Source organism: Ptychodera flava, chromosome 10 (genome assembly GCF_041260155.1).
Source record: "Ptychodera flava strain L36383 chromosome 10, AS_Pfla_20210202, whole genome shotgun sequence".
Taxonomy (NCBI): domain Eukaryota; kingdom Metazoa; phylum Hemichordata; class Enteropneusta; family Ptychoderidae; genus Ptychodera; species Ptychodera flava.
The window spans coordinates 28,450,303-28,469,701 of record NC_091937.1 but is presented as its reverse complement, the minus strand read 5'-3'; the positions used below and the strand labels follow the sequence as shown (position 1 = coordinate 28,469,701).

At 39.1% G+C, this 19,399-nt stretch overlaps 1 protein-coding gene across 1 annotated transcript in view; it reads right to left on the bottom strand.

Annotated features, from left to right (window-relative positions):
* Positions 1-997: 997 nt before the first annotated feature.
* LOC139142402 (betaine--homocysteine S-methyltransferase 1-like) overlaps positions 998-19,399 on the bottom strand; it is a 28,837-nt gene continuing 10,435 nt past the window's right edge. Inside the window, exons 6-8 of the mRNA XM_070712325.1 lie at positions 3,160-3,356; positions 2,012-2,093; positions 998-1,418 (exon numbers count right to left, since the gene is read on the bottom strand). Coding sequence (XP_070568426.1) covers positions 1,129-1,418; positions 2,012-2,093; positions 3,160-3,356 — 569 coding nt within the window. The 3' untranslated portion in view covers positions 998-1,128. The remainder of the gene's footprint in view (positions 1,419-2,011; positions 2,094-3,159; positions 3,357-19,399) is intronic.

The following is a 19,399-nucleotide window of genomic DNA, read 5'->3' as shown; positions in this document are numbered from 1 at the left end:
TGAAAAGTAGGGCGATCTACAAGTTGAAATTTTCGAAAGAAATCTGGTCGTTATGTACGCGATCGGACCATCTCGCAAGCCATCCAAAGGTCATGACCCCGTCGCCTACTTGCAGTATTACCGAAACGATTTTTATTGTAAAGTGGCTTCACACATCATTCCGCTTGTCTTGTATGTGCTTTACTGTGTTTTGTGTCTGTATTTGGTAAAGTTGTTAGTGTCAAAATTAACAAATGGGTTGTTATTTAAAATAAGCCATGGTGAGACGTGGAAGTGTGTCTCAGATCACCTTGACCTTTTGACCCCACGTTTCGTAACTGGTTCCTTCCTCAGTCGCTTACATAAATATGGAGGTACCAACTGTCTCTCCATTATATATCTCTTTCTTAATTTTATATTGTATCTATGTTATTGACATCTCTAGAATACTTATGTCTGGATCGTTTTGTGTCCGACTCTGTTAGTTAACATTTGCGGCTGACTTGCAGCGTGTTTGCAGGTTATATCTGATTGGTCGATTGTCACTATTCACAGCAACTTAGGGAGTTTATTTGTATTATTTCATTATAACGGTACGATTCTGCCAACCAATTGGATAACAGCTTCGAAATCGCTGCGAGTCGGCCCAACATTTGTCGCCTTGTTTGTTATGCCGTGGACTTTGGCCTTTATCAGTGTATCGCTGATGTTTGGATTTCCTTTGTATGCGATGATCGGTTGTTTGGGGAATAAATTCGTAAATGTTTCGTCCTTTTCTATATGTTCCAAGTTTCAACACAGTGCACATAGGCTACATTTTGTTGTGAACACTAGTGAGTGCTCTGTCAATTCATTTGCTCACTTGTGTTCTAGTTGCGAACTTCGTTTGTGATGTGATGTAGTTTTCCTGTTGTTATCTCACGTATGCAGTGTTGTTTTATAAATATTCATGAGCCCTAATGCATATTCATGATAACGTTTGACGCCCATGCCTTAACCTATTTTGCGGTCCATTGAAATGTTGTGTTATCTAACTTTTCGTGATCGCACGCTTACTGTGAATGACCGCTGAAAGCTTATTAACAATATTTTAGTCTCTTGGAATTTTGTTCTCGTTGTTGCTGTAATATGCAATCTACAAGGTATATGCTACTGGACTTCACCGATGGTGTGGTAGAGCTTCATGCTTTCATCAGCGACGTCTTTCTTCACTTTGGTGTCAGTACCATAGACGTAATGCTTGGACATGTCAGCTGAGAAGCGACTGGAGGGCGGTGATCGGCCAAGAGACTCGGCCAAGCTTCGCATCAAGACAGGACGATTACCACAACATATACCAAAGTACTGTATACCAAGTTCCCTGCACCGCTTGCCGAACTGGTATATGTCTTCGCGAAGGCATGATGAAACTTCAGTGTCTTCTGGGAATAGTTTCCTTCCTGTGCGAAAACAATTTCGAACGTTACGCTACTGTGTTAGTTTTTATTCCTTCGAAACGGATACCGTCCAATACCACTTTGAACAAATAAAGGAAAACAACGAAAAAGAAAAGCTGACTTTCCATTTTATTCACAGTCGGAACACAAACCGGTTTAATGTTAATCAAATGTGGAGTTAGAAATTTATTTCTTATATTTAGTGGTCTATCATGAAGAGTTTCCAGGACTTCAATAAAGAAATTAATTGATTCTTTGTTTGCTCTAAACCTTGCATTACGGTTTTTCAGCTAATGTAGGACATGAAAATATAAAAACAAGGCCAACCTGCCATTTGCGGCATACTAGAATCGCAAACTATCGATTCCGAAGTGTAATATATTACTGTCATATGATAAAACATTACTGTCGTTCCAAGTTTAGACAAACACTGGTTAGATATATTTATGATTTCCTTACTATGCCTGGGACAGTTCCTTAAGAATTATATATATATATATATATATATATATATATATATATATATATATATATATATATATATATATATTTATAAATTCCAACCAATAATTATGCGTTTACGTCCTTTGACTTACCTGTTACAGGGTCAGTTAACATGAAAAATGTAGGCTGTTCTACTGTAGTTCTATACGGTACAGGCAGAGCGGCCAGTGGACCCTGTAATAGTTTTACAAGATTTGTTCCATTATGTGAATTGTTCAAATAATCGTAAGATACATTATTTTTCAAAACATGATTAATGTCTACTTCTTGAAAACATGCGAATATGTTGCAACTATTAAATATCGACGAAAAGCATATTTTGTCTTAATGGGTGTCTTTCATGACGAATTACCGAAAACATACACCGAAGGCAAGTGTCTGATTGCAGCGTTACTCATGTAGTGGTCAGTATGACCTTTGCAAGAACACGATCTAGACCTTTATACTACGTGTAGAACATTATTTCAGTCTGAATAACTTCGCCTTCATTTGGATTTTTATACAAATTTCAATCGGTTGATTAAATACTAAACATTTGGTACAAATGCATGATGCCATTTAATTGATGGTAAGATTTTTTTATGGATTGAACGGTCCAGTAATTATGAAAAGAGAAAGTGATATCCGTTGGACGTAGAGCATTTTCGGTAAACTCTTCCATCTTGAAGGACGACATAGCAGTACTAACTGTTTCGTTATACAAACAATTAGAAGAATAGTTTATTTCAATATACTAGGCCACCGGCTTTCGTTTCATAATACATGCCAAAAAATGTAATGCAAGGTCAAAAGTCACATCTCAAAAGGACTTTTACATATAAAGCCTTCTCAAAGAGGTCGATCTGCATTGTGTCTCCTTGTATGTACTTAGCCAGACTAAAATCACGTACTTTTGTTTGATTTTCATCAATTCAATAAATTTAACATCATAATAAACATTTTCACTGTAATATACATATAAGTTTTCACTTCTTAAATCTTGTGTAAATTTACAAACCAACAAAAAATTGTATTCATCGTATACAACATCGTCTTGACAATATCTACACATCTCATTTGTCTTTCTATTTTGAGCTCCCTTCCTTTTACAATTTCTAATTTGCTTTCCGTCGCACATCTGATTCTAGCTATCGCCGTTATCAGATGTCTTTCTGGTAAGATATCAATGTATCTTTCTGCTTCTAACACTACTTTGAAAATGAACATAATTAAAAAAGGCATACAGACAATATCCACTTACTTTACATGCTTTCCTGATTTCTTCCATGAAGGGCATCATGGTGGCAGGTCCACGACCACAATTTAAACCCACAACATCAGCACCAGCTTCTTCCAACTTCTTACAAGCCTCGGCTAAAGGCACCATATCAGCCGTTATTGCTTGGCCATTTATGGTTGACACGACAAATGGCGCCAAGGTTATGACTGCCGGTAGACCTATTTGAGATATTTTGCAATTTTTAACGAGCAATCGTAAGGCAGTATTTGTTAAACGAGTTATTTATTGCATTCATTGTTGTGTGTCAGTTTCTTGCTGAAGCTTTCTTTGCTGAAGGAGTTGGAATCGTAAGTTGTGGGTTTGAACTCAAGTAGACATATTTGATCATGATGTATCTTTGTTTTTTCCATATTTGTAGCCTTAAGCTTACTTACGAAGACGTTGCTAAGGAAGGGACGTAGTGGATTCAAAGTCAAAGAGTGCACATTAGGTTCAGAGTGTAAGTAGTATATATAATGTGTATAACTGTGATAAATTTTGTTTTATTTAACTACAGGGAATTCCCCCCTTACGCGTTTGCCTATTGGGCATGCTTGGAAGAGGGAATTCCCCACTGAGTCAGATATAGTACAGAAGGCCCCCCACTGACATGTCTATACACGCAGCCACGCTATTTATAAACACATTACATGTATAGACATGTACGTGAGGGAAATTCCATGTGAGTCATCAGCATCAAACTAGCCTATATAAAGGCCCCTTCGGAACGGAGTGTTGTCAGTCAGTCGACGGAAGCAGAACCGGAGTCCAGCTGATGTAAGTACGTGAAGATATGCGGCATGACTGAGGTATATGTCGAGGGGCTTCCCGTTTCGATAGGCTTCGAGTGTTGCTTAGCAGCCTGTGATGTCATGACACAGGTCTGTCATTCTACAGTTTTTCGGAACGGATTTCATGAAAATCCTATAGGAACGTTTCTACATAATTTTTTCTGAATGACTCTCGTTCCTATCGGTACGAACTTTCTCACACGATAGATAAAACTTTAGAATTTTCCTCTGAACTTAAAATATGTCGGAAGACCAATACTTCAAACAATATGAGACGTTTAAGATAAATGGTACTGATATCTAAAGTGTAAGTAGTTGTATCTTTTTTAACAAATGAAATGTTGTTGGAACTACTTTCTTCCTGAGTATGAGTAAAAATATCTAAATCTTTTCGATCTTTATCAATAGTTATGAAAATGGTGCAAGGTGTTCTTGAATCTGTTTTTAAAGCAATATTTCCAACTAAATCATCAAACTCGTCTCCTGTACCTAATTTTACACATTTGATAACAACTGCACCATGCTCAATTATTTTCATATTATCAGTCATCTGTTGATTGGCTGTCTGTAAAGTTAATTCAGCTGTCTCCTCCCCCACACTTTTCAGACCCAGTTTCTTTAAAATTGTGTCTCAAAATAATCTTACTGGAACCTTGCTAGCTGAATATGAACAATAATTCTCCCCATTATTTATCCACCTTTGCAGTGTATTATCTGCCTTCATTATTGTATTAAGAGGACTAATTTTAAGGTGAACCGGTATACCAAGTGGTGTAATGTATGGGTTATTAGGCTTAAGATAAAGGCGAAAATCGGACAATTTATATTTGTTTACATTGCTATCAAAATAAATCACATTTGGAGTTCCTGGCGGTTCATCAACCCCACCTGAAATTTCACTATCCAATATATCTAAGATGTTACGTGGTACATTATAAGGCATGAATTTCTGACTATCTCCATCCCATGTCAGAGCAAAAGGAGTAGGATCATTTGAAGCCTTTGTAGCGTCAATTACAGTTTCATCGACGTCTTTAAGCTCGGAAAATTCTACTGCATGTTCATATTTCTGTGCTGTTGCGGCCGATAAAACAAAAAGTTTCTCACGGTCCTTATAACGAAGGACGTAATCCTTATTATGATTACCTGCTATCTTAGTATTATTGTTAACTTTAACATCACTCAAATCTTCAAGCTCAAGATTTGTGTGTGAATTGTACCTAGACCGAAGTTACTTGGGCCAGACATAATTAACCTATATACAGTGAAAATTAAAATAATACCTTGTAATAACAAGGAAAAACAGGAGAAATATAAACATTATTACGTACAATATAAATATACAATCATGGCTTCAGCTATAGGAATGACAGTTCTCGGTGCTGTATTAAATGCAACGGCATTCACAGGAGGAAATATTATTGGACAAAAGCTTTCCGGGAATGGTGACGCTCTTATTGAAGAGAAAGTCTGACATGATAAAGCATTAGAAAAATTTGAACATGATCGTGCCGTCTGGTCAGAAAAAAGATTACTCCAAGCTGATTGGGAAAGAGAAAATCAAGCAAAGGACGCGCATGCTGCAGCTGAGTTAAGAGACACAGATGCAGAGATCCTGGAAGAAGCAGCAGTGGTGGCCAACTCTTCGTCAGGGCCAGCGCAATTCTCAGATTATTATCAGCCCAGTCCCGAGCAAAAGAAATATGGAATGATTTATATTGCTGGAGGATTGGTCGTGGGATGGTTTACGTTCCGGTAGGGCGCTACGCTGATAGGGTTAGCTACAGCAATTCACTACAAAAGCTAGTTGGCCAGTTATTGAAATTGACTTCCTTTCCGCCCTGATCTGTTATCCAAATACGCATTGAACTCATGTAATATGAGCCTTTTCTCAATGGCATGGAAATTGAGCCCCCGTTTTTAAAATCATAGGTGACCTTTTCACTTATTTCTTTTGTATCCTGGACGGGAAGTATTTGTAAACAGTTCGATACTTTCCCCTGTATGTATTCACCCGAGCCGCTTGAAACATAATTTCCAGTCACATCGACGACATCTGAATGAACTATATATTTATTGACTGTTAAGAAATCCGCTTGACCTGGACTCATAGTACTTTTTATCACAGGGTTGTCATCTCCTCTATCTGAAAAACCGACGAGGTTAGCGAAGTTACCTGTAGCATTAAAAAATACTTTAACATCTTTAGCCAAAGTTAGAAGAACGCGGTTTGTCGGCAGATGTTTTTCAAAATTAATTTTCTGTTTCAACCCGATTGCTTTGTTCAACGTATCGATATTGTAGTTACCTGGATGTATTGATTTAGTCTTCTTCGGTTGGCCACCTTCTTGATATTTTAATATACTATTCGTCCCAGTTATGTTATACCATGAATTAAAGAGTGAACACTGTAAAAGTCTTATTTGAGTAAACTGTGATATGTCAATGCAAGGGTTAAAATTTGCAGTAACCGGTTTGCCTGTTTTGCTTTCAATCCAAATGATCATACTTACTGTATGTATATATTACTAAGTATAAATGTTCGATGAATATTATTATTATTATTATTCGACTGTCCATTCTGAAGGTCAATGCAAGGGTCAAAATTAACAGTAACCGGTTTGCCTGTTTTGCTTTCAATCCAAATGATCATACTTACTGTATGTATAAGTGTTCGATGAATATTTATTATTATTCGACTGTCCATTCCGAAGGTGTCCATATCAAAGTATAAGGTTCTGCAGGAATAATATTTTTCTGTTCAAGGAGATCTTTGGTCGCAACCGCGGCAGCAGTCGCTCCACCTAATTTTAGCCACCGAGTCAAATTTGGTCGACTTGGATCGCCCATATCCATTTTCAGAAATTTGCTGGAGATCATTAGATATCCCATCGTAAGTCCAGCGATTACAATACCATCATACATTGTGTTTACAACTGTCTTAGTATCCATGATTGCTGACACGTATATAAAATAGAAAAATAAAATAATTTCCGAAAGGTCAACGGAATTCCCTATCGGAACGGTTCCGAAGGTGGAGAACAGACCAGGATGGAAACATAGTCAATTTCAATAACTGGCCAACTAGCTTTTGTATATTTTTAACAGGTTTAACATTAGTCATAATAAATAAAATTATGTATTAGTCCATCTCATACAATGTAGAGGGACGTTGCGTTCTGGAGTTGGGAAGCCTTCTTTCCCGCCACCTATTTATGTATTCAGCCCTTCTTCCCCCCCGGTATGATCTCTGTAGGCGTCGCTTCAGAAGGCAGCTCAGATGTCGCTTCAGAAGGCGACTCAGACGTCGCTTCAGAAAGCGACTCAGGCGTAAGCACACTATCGGCATGGTTCTGGAGGGGACTTGGTTGCTTAAGATTGTTCTGAAGGGGATGTCGAGCACGCCTCCAATATAGTCCTAATGCAGCCAATGAAACTCCTATAATTCCTAAAACAAGATAACATTCATTATACCAGTTATCACACTGTTCTTTCATCATAGGCGATACCCTACGGAACGGTCCCGAAAGGGACTTATACAGTTTGCCGCTACCGCATCGCTATCCCTTCTGAACGCATTAGTCATTGCTTCCAGCGTCTTCTCCTTGTTTTGCCTGTTCCATTCTGCTAGTCGCTTCCCTGCAGCCTCTCTCCCTGGATTTTTCGTCGGTAATGTAATTTTCTCTATATTGCGCTCCGTTCCGGTAGGGTTCTGAATGGTAGTCGTCGGAGGTGTCGGAGTCGGCGGAGCCCCTTCGGAACGCGTTTCCGTTTGCTGAGTCGGTGTTGGAACCGTTTGGGGTGCTTGCGAAGTTGAATCCATTTATTTCGGATATTATATTTAACCTGATTTTTTTAAAATCTACATGTTTACCCGTAATTAAACCGGTGGAAACTAGAGCAAGTATGGGCCCCCACGTGTAGGCTATCCGTCCTGATAATCGTTTTATTTCACTGTTTAGAATAAAATCCTTTTTAAGATCAGTGGCATAGTTTGTTCGATCATCGACTGGAACTACCTGACTGATTGCACGGGCTCCTAGATCTATGAAACTTTGAGTGATGGTATCACTTATAAGAGAACTGTATTTCGCTTTGTACATTTTGAAGGCTTTAATTACAGTCTCTTCTTTCCACGTTTCTGCGTCCACAACTGAAATCTCCTTGCCAAAAAATAACTTGCTTTGACCACTTGCGATGTCACAGAGTATTTTTTCAGGCTTCGTCTCTATTATGGATTGAGCGTCCGACGCTGTGGTTGGCCCTTCGGAACCGTTCCGGTAGGCCGCTGTCGTATTTGCTGCTGCCGATGACTTTATTAAATTCTCCATTGTTTGCAGTATGTTATCTATTCTTAGTAAAAAATAAAAAATCGTTTGGAACCTGAATCCAAAATATAGTATTAACATAGTCTGGAATGTTAGTACGATTCCGAAGTATGAAAAATTCTCCTCCATTAAAATCTATCTGTATATAGAAACACGAATAATGAGTACAGACGCATTCCCAGTTGCTTTTCAATTGAATAAGATGAGCGTACCGACAGTACAGCATGCTGATATTCCTTCCAAACCAAACGGGGGAGTAAAACCTATTCTCATGGACTTAGAAATATATGTAACGCCGACAGATAAATTTACTTTTCATCCGCGGGATATATTTAAAGATAACGTAATCACTCATCGATCAGCTAAAGAAAGTAATATATGGCTGGGCGGCCCACACATGAAATACTGGGACCAGCAATTAAATTTCGCCGTATGGTGCAGCACTACTGGTTGTGGTATCATTCGCCCATCTCTTTGATAAGAAATTTCCGCCACAAATACGATCATTCTGCCGTTTTCATGTATACTTTACAATACGTCGGATACTTCATGAAATGGGCGTTGCACTTCCAGACGATACCTCTGTCTTCAAAGCCGGTGACAATCCATACAATCTCGTCCAATATGAACTTCTATGTACAGAATTTGGAAATATAAGCCCAACGAAGTCCGACTTTCGATATCGCAAAGGCCAAAACTCAGATCTTGGTTATGGTTATGAATATTACACTAATCGTGGCCCCGTTCAACAGCCAAAAACAATATACAATGGTCATGACTTTTTCCTCTCCGCCGACAGAGGCGTTTTCTATACACATACCATTTTTGGAAAGAAAAAACATGTACTACCCGACAAAGACAGACCACATTATTATTTCTTCCGAAATGATTGAACAGAGGGGCAATATAATAGTTTCATTCCTCTGAAGGGAGACTCCGGACTAACAAAGGCCGGTCTCGCCCGCCTCAATGAAAGCCTTGTAGCCTATGTATATTGCATACTTGGCACACAAGCTAATATTCACAGTACCATTGTGGGTTATACTGGCAGCGCAGAGCAAGTCCGAAAAGAATTCGGCGTTCTCCTCGAAGATGAAATTCGTAATACTGATAAGGTAATCAGTTATAGGCGATATCAAGACACAATAATGAATACTGGTGTCAAACTTGATATGGCAGTTTCACCCAATTTACTTCTCTTATCGTCTAAAATGGTCATTCTTTCGGGCTCGGCAATCACAGGTTATAATAATGAATTGCAATACGCAACAGAATCTATGGTCTTCGGGGTAAATGGAGATATAAACACAGAAATTAAAGAAAGTGCTAAACATGAGATGGAAGGGGAAGAGGATGCTGTGAAATGGCAGGATGAGCCCCATTCGGAACGATCCGGAGGGCCACCTAATACGACAGACGCTGTTGACACAAGTCAGATTCCCTTATCGACTTCGGAACGGAAGGCAGCAGCTGTGCCACTCGCCGGTGCGGATCCTTTTCACGAATACGGCAAAATTGGTTTGTTATCTTTAGCCCTATTCATTACTATTGTAGGTGGAATACTCTGAAAGAACTAGAAGAGATTCATTTATGTACAGTATATAGATCCGATGTATGCAACTGTGCCATTCAACATGATTGTAACTGGGCCGACAAATTCTGGCAAAACAGAATATGTGATGGATCTCCTCACCGGTCCGTACTTAAGGAAATTTGAATATATAGTTTTCATTTGTCCAACATTCATGAACAATAAAACGTATAATAAAAGATTCATTTTCACCGATGACCACGTGTTTGTGTTTCCGGTCGGACTCGATGCTGTGGATGTTACACTAGCCTTAGTACAAAAAGAATGGGCCGGCACGAACACTTTAATAATCCTCGACGACTGCGCCTCGTCCAAAGATATGAAGAAGCGCAGTGACGTTTTAGTCAAACTTGGTTTCAGCGCAAGACATGACGGATTATCTGTCTGGGTTCTGACTCAACAATATACTAGTATTAGTAAACCATTTAGGGAAAACATACAGATGTTAGTACTTTTTTACACACTGAGCAAGACAGACAACAAGACTATTATAAAAGAATATGGAATGGAGGTGCCAGAACGGGAGGCCATGGACCTAGTCAGACAATTGAAAAGTATACCATTCAGTAAACTAGTATTTCATTTACGGCATCCGTACGACATTCAATTTTTCGTATAATAGGGTAAAAAACAGGAGTATCGAAATATAAACATTATTATGTTCAATATAAACAGCTGCTAAGCTAATCATGGCTTCGACCGAAGGTACTCTTAGAGAATTATATTACAACCCGAAAACTGGGTTTGGAGGTGTACAAAAATTATATGACGCAGTACGCGCCAGCGGACTAAACGTTCCTAAGAAAGAGGTGCAGGAGTGGTTAAAAACTCAGCTAACTTATAATCTACATAAACCGGTACCTCGTACTCGTGCTACGGGCAGGAGGCGCGTTTTCGTAACATCGATAGACGAGTTTTGGCAGGCGGATCTCGTGGAATTCCCTTCACCATTCGCAAAAGAGAATCGTAACATTCGATACATGCTAACAGTAATCGATGTGCTCAGCAAATATGCATGGGCCAGGCCGATACAGTCAAAAACGGCTGATGATACGTTACAGGCGCTTCAAGACATAATTAAGAAATCCGGGAGGCAACCCGACAGACTTCAGACAGATGAGGGGCGGGAATTTACTAATCAAAAAATGCAGAAATGGTTGGAGGAGGCGGGAATTCACTGGTTTCACACCTACAGTGACAAAAAAGCTAGCGTCGTTGAACGTTTTAATCGTACTCTTAAAACGATGATGTGGAAATACTTCACATACAGACAAACACGTTCCTGGCTCTCCATTTTACCACAACTTCTCGAGAATTACAATAACACCGTACATGGAAGTATCAAAATGAAACCCGTCGACGTAACAGAGGACAACGATTGGCAGGCATTTTATACACTTTACCCTGAGTTGGCAGCCATGGGAGCTAACCCTGAATTCAAGCCGGGAGAATGGGTCCGAATTACAAAATACAAGACCACTTTCAAGAAAGGATATTTACCAAATTGGACAGAGGAGATTTTCATAGTTTCAAAAGTGGTTTATGCAGCTGGATTGGGAACGCCGCCTGTTTACAAGATAAAAGATCTGAATGGAGAGGAAATACTTGGCACTTTCTATTCTGATGAACTTCAGAGCGCCCTTTCGGAACGTGTTGGTGCCGACGAGCTGTACAGAGTAGAACGAATTTTGAAGACGAAAAAAATTAGAGGAAAGAAATATTATCTGATAAAATGGAAAGGTTATCCAGAAAGTTTCAATATTTGGGAGCCAGAGGAAAATGTTATTAGAACTTCGTAAGAACTTCATAAGGCTATCCAGAAAGTTTCAATAGTTGGGAGCCAGAGGAAAATGTTATTAGAACTTCGTAAGTACTCGACCAAGTTCCTGTGCTGGTACTAACGCAAGTAATTACGAAAGTTATTCAATAAGTACCATGGAGCAAGCCTTAATTTCTTGAAAGCCAAAAGTGTCAGTTTACCACCAGCCCGCTTCCAACCACCTGGCCAAGTATTTATCATGTATTGTCATAAGTAATGTTCACTTATTGCATCTTTTTTGGCAGTATGTGGATGAGGTGGTACAGGGGAGGGGGAGGATCCGGAGGCACATATTAAGTTTGCAAGATCTTCAAAGCGACTTCTCATGTTGCCAAGGTCCGTTCTTTCCAGTCCTCCTTGTTCAGCTTTATCGATAAGTTCTGGTTGAAGTATAATGTACACAACTGACATGAGCCATAGACAAGTAACTTCCAAGTCTTGCCCCCTTTTGGAACCGTTCCGTAGGGGTAACCATAGGGTTCCTTCGGCATCATGTCAAGTGCCTGTAAGTCAAAAGAAGCATTATAAGCGGCACAGATTCACAAGCATTAAGAAGTTTGTGTAGGTTCTTGAGTGAGACTCGAGGTTGTTCTAGTTGTTCTTGATCAGGTGGATAATAAGCTTTTTCAAGTTCCTCCTCGTCGAAACCCTCTATTAAAAATCCCTGGCTGCCGCCGCCCCATGCAATTCCAAAGTCAAAAGCTCGTGGAATATCTACTGGCCCGACTGTCTCGGTATCAATTGTTGGATTAAGTATATTCTTGAGAACTTCAGGCGTAAGAGGATAACTAATTATCAAACATGGAAGTCTGTAGTCGTTGCAAATTTCTAAGAAAGTCTGTTTGAACTGCTTATGAATCTCTTCTAGTTCTTTTAAGGTACTGGCTCGAGTCAGAATATTCTGCCTGCAGTAATCAAAAGGCATATCTTTGAATATGATAATGAAACTATGTAAATCGTCAAATGCTCTAGAAACAATCTTTTTTTCTTCCGCTGCCACGGAAACGTGGGAATGGATTCGAGAAAAAGTCAGATGTTGGATTATGGAAGAGTCACAAATAATGTGGTCGGTGGCGCCCGCCAAATTTACTGCATCGTAACTCTTACCACTTCCAGTTGGTCCATTTATAAATATGTATGACATTTTTGTGCTATCTATATCATAGAAATTTTTTTAAATTATTTTTCGTAAAGATATATTACGATAAGACAATGGCAATCCTTTCTATTTCAGATGCAATAAAAATACTTGAAAGTGGAGAAAACAATATTCAAATCAGTGACGGCAAACTCATATTTGGTGAATATGTAGATCCTATTATATATGTAGACAGTGAGCTAGAAGTGGTTTTCCCCATCGGGCCTAAATATGGTTCAAAAGATCTAGCTACATGCGATGAAATGTGTGTCCATTGGCTACCGAGTCTTCAAAAGTTTACCGATCTGATAATATTATGTACCTTAGGTGAAAGTTTCGATGCAAGCACTGCTAAAAGCTATGCTGCAAGCCTGGCCGCTCACTCCCAGAATCCTATCGGAATGAATTCCTGCGGATTATTTTACAATCCATCTAAAGTGTATCAGAAGCAAGGGAGCGACACACAGACAAAGTATTTTAAATTTCGGTTTAAAAGAGGGATTCACGATTTCACTACATGTATTGATATAGTTCAAGAAATTGACTGTGGTTTTAAAGCAGTGAGCCCATTGCCATCCAGAGAAAATCCTGCTATTGTACCTCGTAATATCCGAAGGGGTAGTAAGATAGAATTCTTAGCATTTAAACCGCGCTTAAATAAGCGTACCCTTTCTTTCACTGTTGAGAGGTTATTTTGTGTCACGCCTTATAAACCAGAAATTCAAGACGTGGAAGAACTAATCGACTTAGAAAGATTAGGCGAGATATATAAACAAATAAATGCTGCTAAAAATATCATAGTAGATTTTGATGACAGGTATCATAGAATAATTATTTTTTTCTTTTTAAAATTTTTTAGGATAGTATATATTATAAAGATTATTATGGCCCGTCGATTACGTACAGCATTCAAGGGAGCAATTTTACGAAAAGAATTTCCTGAAGTCAAGCGAGTCGAGGATATCGAAACGCTGGTGGATATCGAAGGTATGACCAAAATAAGAAAGATGTACTCTGTTTATACAGAAATGGAAGTCAAATTAGTGGATCCGAAAAACGGTAATACACAAAATCGTACATTGCCTGTTAAATTAAAAGATACATACACAAAAGATGTACGAGGCACAGCGGGATCGGATGTGAAAAAACAATTAATAGATCGCTACGACCATATGCTTGATACAATTGAAAATGTTGAGGGTTCTGGTCTTGTTCTCGAGGAGATACTTAATTTTGAAGTTATTCTAGTAGAAGTTTTACTCGGGGCCGGCCGCCCTTCGGCACACAAGAGCCCCCTTTCGGAACGGATTCAACTTCCCGGATGGTTAAAAAATAAGCATTGTGTGAGCGATCTTATTCTTCCTTTCGGCAGCGAGAATTGTTTTCAATACGCAGTTGTAGCAAGTATAAAGTTAGGTGACCCCCACTTTCGTGAAAAGAAATGTGGACAGACTAGAAAAAAATGGAATAAGTACACTCCATTTATGAGCGATTACTGTTTTGATGGAATACAATTTCCTACGCCCGCTGATGAGACTGTATTCAAGCGCTTCAAGCAGGGAAATCCAGGCATCAAACTCCAAGTATTTCAGATCTACGAGAATGATCCCGCCCCGTCCGACATAACTGTGCTATATAGTAGCTGTAGCGGAGCCCGTTCCGAAGGCGAAGCCCCCTATCGGAGCGAAGCCGAAGGCGATAGGGATCAAATAGCAAATATTTTACTGATAGTCGGTGAAGACGCCCTTTCGGAACGGTTCTGAAAGGGGTTCCCCTCACGGAACGGAAGTGGCCACTATGTACCAATTACTGCGTTAAATCGCCTTCTTAATTCTAACAGTAATCGAAAGAATGAGCGCAGGCAGAAGTGTATTTGTATGGTTTGTAAGCAAGGTTTTGCATCAACAGAAGAATTAGAAATACATCAGGTGTACTGTGGAACAGACACTGCTCAGCCAGTTTTTCCTAAGGAAGTGTGTCAATTCGAAGGACATAAGAAGAAGGTTCCTTGTCCCTACGTTATCTACGCAGATACTGAGGCAATTATTGAGAAGGACACCGGCCGACACATTCCAATTTGTATTTCGTATGTTATGATTGAACGATGGCCAGGCCGGAACCGTTCGGTAGGGGGCCGAAAGTTTTTAGTAAAAGAACATTCACAGGTACAGATTGTGTTACAGAATTTCTAAAGGATATGAAGAAAAGGGCTGAAAATCATTCGAAATCATATTATTGGAAAATAAAACCGATGAAAGATACTTCTAATTACAACGATCCAGACTGTATTGCATGTGGAGATCAAGCCGGATACCGAATAGTGAAGGATCCTATCGGAACGACTTTTTATTGTGAAAAGTGCCGCCCATCAAGAACCATTCCTATATACTTTCACAACCTCAAGGGATACGATGGTTCTTTTATTTTACAAAAAATACATGAAATCAGGGATGTTGACGAACCAGAGCCAAATATCATAGCTAAGACGGGCAATGGTGGAATTATGTGTCTTATGAAAACATTTATTTTTCACGCCTCAATTGTTGTCGATGGGGGGAGGGAGACAAAGAAACGTTTCTTTTCTATAAAGTTTATGGACAGTGCTCAGTTGATGTCTGGGTCGCTCGCGAAGTTGGCAAAGACTGTACCAAAGAATGGATGGACAGCAGTACCACTTTCGTACCCAGACATTCAGCGAGCGAAAGGTTTCTTTCCGTATGAATATTTAGATTCTCCAGAGCGATTGGAAGAGGACCAGCTCCCACCACGACACAAATTTTATAGCGAATTAACGGAAGAGGGGATTTCTGAGTCTGATTACGAACATGCATTGAAGGTGTGGGACGAAGTTGGATGTCAGACGATTAAAGATTATATGGAATTCTATTGTGAGACGGATGTTCTCCTTCTTGCTAATATATTCGAAAATTTCCGTGACACATGTTTAGAAGCATATAAGTTAGACCCAGCTCACTATATGTCAGCGCCCGGCTTGACATGGGATGCTATGTTACTTTACACGGGTAATAAATTTAAACTAATTCAAGATGCTGAGCAGATGAATTTCATTCAGAGGGGAATTAGAGGTGGTATCAGCCAGTGTAGTATTCATTATTTACAGACAAATCATCCGGCTTACGGGGATTACGATCTGGAGAAACCGTTAACCGAAATAAAATATCTCGATGCTAACAATCTTTATGGCTGGGCAATGAGTCAGGCAATGCCAGTGGGCTGACTTCATTGGATGACGATGGAAGAATTGTTAGAATGGGAAGGCGGAGCAGGCTTGGATTGGGGACCCATCGCTAGATTTCCGCCAAGTTTTCTAGAAGTAGATTTAGAATATCCAACTGAATTACATGAAGAACATTCCGATCTACCTCTCGCACTGCATCACTACGAATTTCCGAGGCAGGAAGCTACCGCCGGAGGGAGTTGACTGATTACAAGTCTTATGGACAGAGATAGATACGTCTTACATTATAAGTTGCTTGAATTCTATCTTCGGATGGGAATGCGGCTGAAAAAGATTCATCGGGCGCTTGCCTTCGAAGAGACACCGTGTCTCGCGAAATATATTGACTTTAACACTAAAATGTGGGCAAAGGGGAAAACTGACTTCGAAAAGAATTTCTATAAGCTGATGAATAATGCAATGTTCCGCAAGACAATAGAAGATGTCCGAAAGTATAGAAATTTTAAATTTGTTTCGGGCTGGAACGGTACGGATAGTGGTCGTAAAAAGATTCAGAAGTATAATCCAAAGATGAAACATATAACTCTCATAACTTCTGAAGAAGATGCCGATTCCTGCGACACTGTGCTACTGGAACTGAAAAGGGATCAATATGAATATAAAAAGCCAGTTTTCATTGGCGCGGCAGTACTCGAACTTTCTAAGCTGCTTATGTATGAGACGCATTACAATTACTTTCGAAAGCAGTTCCCTGGAATACGATTAGCCTACATAGATACTGACAGTTTTGTTTACAGTGTGCCTCTTCATTCTGCAGATACAACTTTCAATGATATAGTCCGAGAAGATGTGGAAAAGAATGGTAAGGAAACGATATATGATACTAGTGGTATAAAAGACCGGACGGGAGTTCCAAAGATTAATAAAAAGGTGATAGGTAAATTTAAAGATGAGTTGAATGGAGAACCTATTCTTGATTTTGTCGGCATACGCTCGAAAGTGTATGCTTTTCGAACTCCCACTTCCGAGACGAAAAAAAATAAAGGGATAAAAGATGTTTGTGTTAGAAAACATTTGAACTTTGAAGACTATGGGGATCTGTTTGAAACTGGGAAGGAGCCCAAGCAGGCACATTTTGTGCAGTTTGTACGGAAAAAACCTGGAGAAATCCGTAGTGAAAAGCGCAGTAAAATCATGATGGCACCAAATGATATCAAACGTGTGCAGTTATACAATCCAGACACGGGCGAATGGCTGGCAGAAACATGGCCGATAGGACGGAGTTCCCCTTCGGAATAGAAACGCCCTTCGGAATAGAAACGGAGTTAACTTTATATTTCATATCCATTTAATCCATAATGACATATGTATCTTTCTAGAGGTGGACTAAATCCTTCTTGTTTTTGTATTTCTAGTGCCTGATGAAATATGTTTTGAATAAGTTCTGAGGCATTTTCTGTTGTTGCGCCTTTTTCTTGTATTTGTGTAAGCAGCTGTTTATATTGAACGTAATAATGTTTATATTTCTCTTGCCTTCTTGATACTCCTGTTTTTCCTTGTATTACATCAATAATAACACCTGGTATAGGAGTTAAAGATAAAAGAACTGGAACTGTCGGAATTGCTGCTGCTATGACAGCTGAACTTACAAGAATTCCCTTAGTCACATTAAGAGCCATATCAATTCTGCCCATTAATTTGTAACTTCGTCGATATGTGGCGCTGGTTCTTTCGATATAGTCTGCCAATTGTTCAACACTTTCAACAACTGAGACGTGCATTTCTTTTTACTGTATATGTGAGGGATGATAAAAAATAATTGTAGTAATATAGAGAGACAATATGGCAGAAGGAGGAGAAGATATACCACTCCGGGATTTCGATGATGCAAATTTAAATGATGATGATGCTACTGCTGCTGAAACATACTTTATAGACGATGATGTCTTTGCAAACACCGACCCTTTCCAGGCCAGCTCAAGCGCGCGGAGTCCACAGGTGGATCGTTTGACTGGACAGAGAGTAGAAATTACAAAACAAATGGCTGACCAATACTTAGATGCTAATAAGATTACTGATGAGCATAAACGAATATTAATGCATAATAATGCTAGTATTAGGAATGGAGAGCTGTATTATCGAGACGCCAGGCTGACATCAAATAAAGGCAATAAGTCTTTAATGATCTCCTCAATAAAAAGTAAAGGAGCTGCAGAATTTAAAAGAGATTTATTTGAAATAGATCCACATTTGGTACCAGAATTGACTGATAATGAAGTTAAAATATTACTGAAAAGGCAGGCCGATAGACTGAAACCCTACGACATTGGACAACTCAGAGATAGAATAACAGATTTACGAGTAAATTTTAGCGATAATGCCGATGAAATACATACTATAGAAAATAAAATCGATGAATGGAATAATCTAAACCCTGACTACAGAGCTTTTGTTGATGAATTAAAGATGGCGAATATGCGTCTTAATGAGCTTTACAATGAAAGAGATAAAATTACGTCAGAGCAGACAGAACTTACACCCGAACTCAGAACAAGACTAGCAAAAATTAATAATCGAATTGAAGTACAACATGATATGATCAGTGGGGCACGTGAAAGACTGGCGTCGACTAGGTCTCTTTGTGATGTAATTTCCGATCCAGAATTGTCACTCAGGCTGAAGCTGACAGAGTTATTTAAACGAAATGGTACTATAATCGCTGCAATACTGACTGCCCTTGGTATGACAATATCAACAATTGCCCTGGCTGTGACTAAAGGAGGAGGAGGAGCAGCAGCAGGAACTGGCGCAAACACAGGGGGTTCAGGTCCGCCCAAAGTATACACAAAAGCGAAAGAAATTTTGCGAATGGTTAAAAACATTGGCCGCAAAAAGTGCTGCTGCAATACCAGGTTTAATCGGTTCACTTGTTAGTTTTCTATTAAAAACAGCAGGATCGGTGGTCGGATTTGTTGGAGAACAGCTATGGATATTTTTAACTGGTTTAACATTAGTCATAATAAATAAAATTATGTATTGATACAGAGTCTAATAAATTCTGAAGACGACTCCGTAGGAATAATAAATAAAATTATGTATTGATACAGAGTCTTATAAATTCTGAAGACGACTCCGTATGGATAATAAATAAAATTATGTTATTTATGTATTAATATATGACCAAGCATGTTTGGTGAAAAGAATATTACAAAGTTTCTTTCTAAAAATAAAGACCTGTTTGGTTTCTCTGTCGAATTGGAATGGTGCAAACTCCGACGAGTAAATCGACATATACTTCAAGCAAATCCAGGTGTTCGACTCAAAGATGATAATCTATATCATAACATATTAGCTTT